The sequence below is a fragment of the Scophthalmus maximus genome, chromosome 5 (assembly GCF_022379125.1).
Source record: "Scophthalmus maximus strain ysfricsl-2021 chromosome 5, ASM2237912v1, whole genome shotgun sequence".
Classification (NCBI taxonomy): domain Eukaryota; kingdom Metazoa; phylum Chordata; class Actinopteri; order Pleuronectiformes; family Scophthalmidae; genus Scophthalmus; species Scophthalmus maximus.
In genome coordinates, this window is record NC_061519.1 from 10,052,501 (window position 1) to 10,060,000 (window position 7,500).

A 7,500-nucleotide genomic window follows, 5' to 3' on the forward strand; every position below is an offset into this window, starting at 1 on the left:
AGGAGAAGATGGCGAGGTGAAGGGGGGGGGGCAAATGAAAAGAAAGACAAAGTGAGAGAAAGGGAAATAAAAAAAGGAAGAGATTGGAGGTGGGAGCAGAAGTGGCCCTCTTTGCCTTTCCGTGAATCAAATCAAATTCCCCTTATCGCACATTATTTGAAGAGGTTATCGGGCGCGGTAATGCGGTTACATGCCGGGCCGCGGCTGAGAGATTTCCTTGTTTACCGATGTTGGCGGGTGTTATAGCTAACCGGCCTGGGCGAGCTGCGAGGGGGAGGGATGCGGGGGAGGTTGGGAGGGAGGGAGGGAGGGAGGGAGGAGGGGGCGCCGAGAAAAGAGGGGTAGCGGGCATAAACACTTGATGCATGTCAGAAAACTCATTTAGGGGGAACAACAAGGAGGGGGAATGGAACACACACACACACACACACACACACACTCAAGGAGAAGACAGTTGTTCAAGGACAGAAAAACAGCCTCTACATGTAGACACTTTGTAATTCCATTTGGGAAATGTGCTTGTGTGTGTGTGTGTGTGTGTGTATGTGTGTACACGTTTGTCGCCCCACAGACATGCTGTACATGTGCCGGCCCATAAATCTGTCCCTCCTCTTCTTTTCTGACTCTTATTGTTGTGTTTAAATCCAGTTTACATGCCTCGGAGCTCATTAGCTGATTGTGTCTATCGTTTACAGTCTTAATTCCGTCCTTTGCAGCACTTTCTAAAGATGGGAAACACTCCCGGCGAGTCGGACATTTCTTTTCCTGGAGCAATGCCTGCAGCTTTTAAAAGCGAGCAAATGTAAAACAAAAAAAAACTCAGTGAATCGACGACTGCTTCCCCGCAATATTTGCTCAACTTACAGTGAGTGCAAGAGCAGATTAGTTTTAGTTTTTGTTTTGGGGAAAAACAGTCCAGTTTACGCCAATCTCCTGTTTCCTGAGAGGCAGGATGATGGGCAAGATAAAAGCAGAGGGATGACACGCAATACAGGTCATTAAATGGGATTTTGGACCCACAGCGTTGTGAGTACAAGGTCTGCCTCTTAGGCCATTGAGCCATGAGGACACCCCAAATGGTTTTTTATCTCTGGTCCCATTGAGAGCGAGTATTGAGCTGACAATCCCGGTCCTCTCTGGAGGTGGCCTTTTACCTCAGCTCATTGTAGTCTGTGACTGGGAGCCCGCGCTATCTAGCATCTATTGATTCCCACTTCATCTGGACCAAAGCAACCCCGGGGGGGGGGGGGGGGGGGCTAGAGAGACAGTGAGGGACACAGGGAGAGAAGGAGTGGGAGAGTGTGTGTGTGTGTGTGTGTGTGTGCAGCAGAGGAGAAAAAGTAAAATAGATAAAAGAAGGAAGACGACGGACGCCGCACGTGTTCAAACAGATTAAACTTGATGTACGACGACGGACACCATCCGATGACTTTTCCTCAATTCTCATTAGCTGTTGGCTAAAGAGCTCAATCCCGAAGCAGTTGTACTGTAGATGAACACAGAAGGACAGGAGGAGAGGAAAGAATGTGGGGCGAGGGGGGAGGAAAAGAAAGGGGATGACAGGTTGGGAAGGTAAGATGTATGAAGAAAGACTGGCCAACAGCAGTGGAAGGAAAGGAAGAATGTGAGGATGGAAGTGAAAACATTCCGTTGCATCCGCTCTTCCGTACGATGCAGCTCTGTCCTCCTCACCATCTGGCGTCGGTAATCATCTCTCTAGTTGAAAAACAAAACTTTTTTTTATTTAAAATGTATCGGACAATCAAGGACTTATTTGATGTTAGAATGGCTCATGTGGTTTTGTTTTTGTTTTTAAATAGTTCTTATTATAAGCTGTTTTTGGTCTAGTTTTGTTTGACGCTTTATTTATGGAGCACATTTTGACCCTGAGTGTTAAAAGTGCCAGAGACATCGGGTTTTCTTCAACACTTTAAAAAAAAACAAAAAAAAACATACCCACGTTGTTGCATTAAGTTGTAATTGGGAAAACTCAAAAGCAGGTGTACTTTGTCACTATAACACAACCTCATATTTACACTTTGTGTAAAGATGCCAGTCATTCAGACAGAATCACATATTCAAAGTATTTCCCACTTCCAGAGGATAAGGCGGGCTAAGTGGACATGTCAGTGCTCTGTGAACAAACAAGCCGGAGAGAAGATGCACAAAGTCGGCGGATATCCCTCCCGCCATTCTGGGTGACACACTGTTCAGTGACATGGACAAAAACCAGTGAGCGCCATTAACCGGATTAAGTGACAGAGATGAAAAGGAGGGAAGTGAGGTGAGAGGAGAGGGGAGTGATGGAGAGCATGGGCTGGGTGGAGTAAAGAGGGAGATGAGGGTGTGAGCAGAGAGACAAGAAGGTGAAGTCGTGAAAATTGGAGGTAAGAGAGAGAGAGAAGGTAAGAAAAAAAAGAAAGAGATGAGACAATCCATCTTGGCACATTAGGGGGGATCAGGCCGACACTCCATCATGGCTGTCGGAGAGATGCACACCTCCTCTCTCCTCTCCTCCATCCACGCATCCATCCATCCCTCGTTCGGCTCCCGCAGCTGCCATTCGCTGAGGAATCTCAGCACTAAAAAGTCCTGTCAGGCCTATTTCCTTGTTATTGTCCAGGCCTCCTCCTCACCTCCATCCTCTTCCCCCCACCTCCTCTGTCCCTCCGCTCCCCGAGATTAAACGCACCCTTGTTGTGCCTCAGGGTGTGTGTGTGTGTGTGTTTGAGCTGTGAGGTCCAAAGCAGGACACATGGGCAGTGTGTGTGTGTGTGTGTGTGTGTGTGTGTGTGTGTGTGTGTGTGTGTGTGTGTGTGTGTGTGCGCGTGTGTGTGTGTGTGTGTTGCGACATTAATCATCTTTAAGGCGCTGACAAGCCCGGTGTGCGACATCACATCAACACTGCCCCCTCCCCTCCCTCACACCCTTCGCCCCCTTTCTCCTCTCCTCTTCTTCTTCTTCTTCTTCTTCTCTTCCTCCTCCCCTGGATTTATCTGTTCTTCCACCTCTCCCCATCACTCACTTCCCTCGGGGAGCGCTCGAAACAAACAGAGGGAGAGAGGGAAAGAAATGTGAAAGGATGAGAGAGAGAGAGAGTGACGGCAAGAAGGAGAGCAAAAAGAGAGAGACAGACGATGGGAAATAAAAAGGGAAGAGACAAAGTGAAGACAGACGTGAAAAGTAAAAGTTTTTAACTTATAATAATTTTGAACGGGTAAACTATTTTCATCTCTGAACCACAGGGTGCCTTATCAACTAAAATATATAAATGATCAAATTTGTTATTCTATTCTATTCTATTCCACTGTCCACCTGCTCCATCAAATCAGACCAAGTATAATTTATATGTTTACAGAAGGTTTTTTTGCAGTTAACAGTTTGTTTTTGGCCCTATTGTAAAAAAAAAATCAATTCACAGTTTCCCAAAACTCCGCCACTTTAGTCTTTTCCTGTCATTGATTGTTGCCTTTCCTTTGTTCCCCCCGGAGCATTTTACTTTCTGTTAACATCAGCCTATTGAAAGTGCAAACAAAAGTCACGTCCACTGGGAAAAATCCACATTACAGAGGGAAATCACTGCACATTGACATGCAAAAAAAAGTCAACTCGCAGCGTGGAAGCATTTGCTTAAAAAATGTGGTATTACAAAAGGCTAAAAATAAAAATGAAAACATTGCGTGTTTGTGTACATGCCTGTGTGTGTGTGTGTGTGTGTGTGTGTGTGTGTGTGTGCGTGTGTGTGCGTGTGTCTGTTTCCACATCCTCCAGGTGTGTGTTTGCCTGCGGAATTGAAAGAGCCCCATCAGCCGCAGACAGGGATTGGATCTTTCTTTGTTTGCTGTGGCCGATGGTGACGGCTTCAGCATGACTCAAATTATCTTGTCAAAGCAATAAAGGGGAGAAGGGAGGAGAGGGGGGTGGAGAGGAGAGGGGGGAAAAAAAGAGATGGAGAAACAAGGAGAGAAATGGATATTTACCAAAGGGAGCGTGGCGGAGGAGACAATAAGACAGAGCAGAGGTGGAGGAAAGAAAGGAGATGAGGAGCATGGATAAAAATAGAGATGAGGTAATGGGATATCTGAAAGGGGGGATGAGAAAGAAAGAAAGATTGGACGTGTATTGAAAGAGGAGGAGAAAGAAATGAAACAAATAAATGGGTGGTAGGGTGCAGAAAATTAGAAATGGATGAGGCTGGAGAGAGTGCGCGTGAGAGGGACACGTGTGGAAAGAGAAAAAAAAGAAAAGAAGAGATAGAGAGTAATCGATTACCTATTTTTCAAAGTCACTTAACATGTCCAGTGCTGTGGGCTCTGTTAAGGAGCAGGAGGCCAGTATGCACACACACGCTCTGACACAGAGAGGGAGGGGTGTGTGCGTGTGTGTGTGTGTGTGTGTGTGTGACAGATAGAAAACTCCAAAGACAACACAGACAGAGAGGGAGTCCCCATACCTGGTCCTCCTGTTGCCGTGGTGACAAGCAGTCTAAACAGGATATCCTGGCTAAGGCGGAGCCTATTGTTCATGGCCTAAAAAAAGCTAATTTGATTGGCCAAATACAGGAAATCAAGGAAGTGTCCTCCAACATTTAGCACCGACACTCTTTCAATAGAAGATATTTTAAGCCAACTTACACGGACCAAAAAAAATAGGATGTGCAGCGCTATACACACATTTAACACACACACACACACACCCACTGTGGCTGTTTTGTTAAATGTGCACTAAACAACGCACACACTGTCCACACATACAGTAGCCCGAGCAGCACAATGACACACACACACACACACACGTACAGGTGGGCCCCACCCTGTGCCCTGCTGATGAAGGACAATGAAGTGAGGTAGTGTTGGCAGACTCCATTCAGCATTATCTCATCTGGCTGACGATTCTCTAAATGTTCTGTGACCTGGGAGAAACGATACACAATGGAGACTGCACAGCCCTTTGTGTGTGTGTGTGTGTGTGTGTGTGTGTGTGTGTGTGCGTGTGTGTTTCATGCATACTGTACATGCCGTTGTCGCTGACGCAACGTTTCTTTTTGTCTTTGTTTTCCCCTAATGCGGAATTTTTAACTGCATTTTCTCGATTTACAATCCAAACATTATTTTCTCCTAGGCAACTTTCCAGAATGTGTGTATCATGGAAAAACACAAATCAAAACACTCGGAATTGTGTTTTTTGTCAAATGAATGTGTTGAAGCTTCTTTACAGCAGAGGCCCAGCAGCTCGCTCGTTCATTTAGCTGTGTCGCTGTCGAGGCAACTCCTCCAGATGAACAAAAAGGCAAAGCGAGCGAGATCCTTGATGGTCACTTGAGATTCACTGGAGACTGATTCTGGTGCCCCATGTGGACACGAGCCAAATATATACTGTATCTGAGAACAACAACCCCTTTGACCTGCACATACGCTGACGTTTTCTCTCTTTGCCTTGCTTCCCATGTTGTCTCCAGGTAAAAAGAAGATGTCCCTGTACGACAGCCAGGCTCCAGTCTGTCCCATCTGCCAGGTGCTGCTCAGGCCCGGGGAGCTCCAGGAGCACATGGAGACGGAGATAGAGAGGCTCACCGCCGTATGCCTCAGGTACAGTAGGCCCCTCAAACACGCCTCCCCCGCTTTCCCTCCCACACACACAGTTTACAATTAGTTCGACCATGTCGACAGAGACAGTTCCCCCATGTCCATTCTTTGCGCTAAGCTAAGCTGCAAACAAAACCGATATCAGCCTTCGCTCAGCTGAGGCATCGGGGCCATTTAAGTGAATGATGTAATGTCCAAAAAGTCTCGTAAATTAATTTGACATATGTCATCATTAATTCGCCTGACTCCAGTGACATTATCGGGATACTAATGGAGCGGAGGAGGTAAACTTTTAGGACTCATAAAGATAAATATTTGTCAGACATAGAGTGAACGCTCAGCTTTAACTCAGCGTCCATGTCAGGGGTCAGCGACCAACAGTTTTTCCCGAGCAGAGAATTCGGTGCCATAAATCTGCATAAAAGGCGAAGGCACGCCACCGGCGTGGCGCTAAGTGTTTTCCTACTGGGATTTGGATTCAAACCTGTGACCCGTAGTCCGATGCCGCCCCCCGCATCTTCTCCTCGTGGCAGTTGCACGCGCTGTTTTACGGGGGATAAATCAACTCCAAGCCCTTTTAACGATGGGACACAACCATTAGGATCCATATTTCACCTTGACACGCACGTCTGGCTCTGTGAAGGTGTGTGTGTGTGTGTGTGTGTGTGTGTGTGTGTGTGTGTGTGTGTGTGTGTGTGTGAGTGAGAGTGGGCGTGTTTGTGTGCACACGCACGTGGCCTGTGTGTGTGTCGGCGCGTGACCCGGTGTCCACCTAAGCAGCCCAGCTTTATGATAGTCCCCATTAACCCGGAGGAAGGGGGCAACAGATAGCGTCACCCCACGTGGAAATCACACTTCATTTACCCCCCGTTTACACCCACCACACCCCTCCTCCCGCCTGTGCACCAGTAGTCCTCGCGTATCCTCTTCCCTGCTGTCATCACCCTTTTCTCCTTCCCTGCAGTCTTGTTTTCCCCATGTCTCCGTCTTCCTCTTTTGTCTCTACTCCTCCCTTCTGTTTGATTACTTGATTTGACTGTTTCAAGAACCTGCAAGTTAACATTTGATCTGCTAAACCTCCATCAAAACCAAACCACTGACACTGCTATAATCCCACTGTCCTCACAGTGGATGGGTCAAGATTTGTAATTGTTCTCGGCTTTGTTGAGAAGGAAAGGAAGCATATGTAGACACGGAGAGACATGTTATATTAATAACGGGAAAAGACACAGACTGTAAAGCATCTTCCTGCGTCCCTTTACTCAAAATCTGATAAAACGAGAGGGAAAAGATCAGATAGAAAAAGGCATGGTGGCACAAAAAGAACTTTACGGTAAAACAAGTCTGGAGAACTAAATGAGGTAAAAATCTGATCACAACATTTCACGGCCTTCATCGGTGGATAGGGTTTTCTTGGTTGTCACAGCGATGGATCGGTTGTTATCCAAAATTCCCTGAGGTTATGATGAACAAGTAAAAACCATCCACTTACTTCACCTGCTGAGGAGGATCATGAGATGTGGCTGAAAGCTCGGGAAAAACGAAGTAAGTGGATCTTGAGATTAGAAGAACAAGCTCGATAGGAATAGAATAGAATGTAAGTGAGGGTCACTCATTAATCACTGTGGGATATGGTGACGTGTACAGTCTGCGTTTGGCTTTAATAATTAATAAAGGTTAGAAGTCTGCCCTTCGTTCTGTGGTACTGAGATACACCATAAGCCTGGAGTACCCCCCCCCCCCCCCCCCCACTCACACACACACACACACACACACACACATGGACACACACACATAGTTATTTAAGGAAACGGCGTCATCCCCAGTGGGATGGGATGGCGGCCAAAGTCACGGCTGGCTGATTTAGCTATACTCGCCATTAACCCATCCTGCACGAACACACGCACAGCACGAG

At 46.8% G+C, this 7,500-nt stretch overlaps 1 protein-coding gene across 16 annotated transcripts in view; it reads left to right on the plus strand.

The window, feature by feature from the left end:
- The window catches only part of rnf220a (ring finger protein 220a), a 165,312-nt gene that overhangs the window by 112,620 nt on the left and 45,192 nt on the right, over window positions 1–7,500 (plus strand). For all 16 annotated transcript variants that reach the window (XM_035635500.2, XM_035635502.2, XM_035635496.2 and 13 more), the window contains one exon: window positions 5,459–5,588. In XM_035635500.2, coding sequence (XP_035491393.1) covers window positions 5,459–5,588 — 130 coding nt within the window. The remainder of the gene's footprint in view (window positions 1–5,458; window positions 5,589–7,500) is intronic.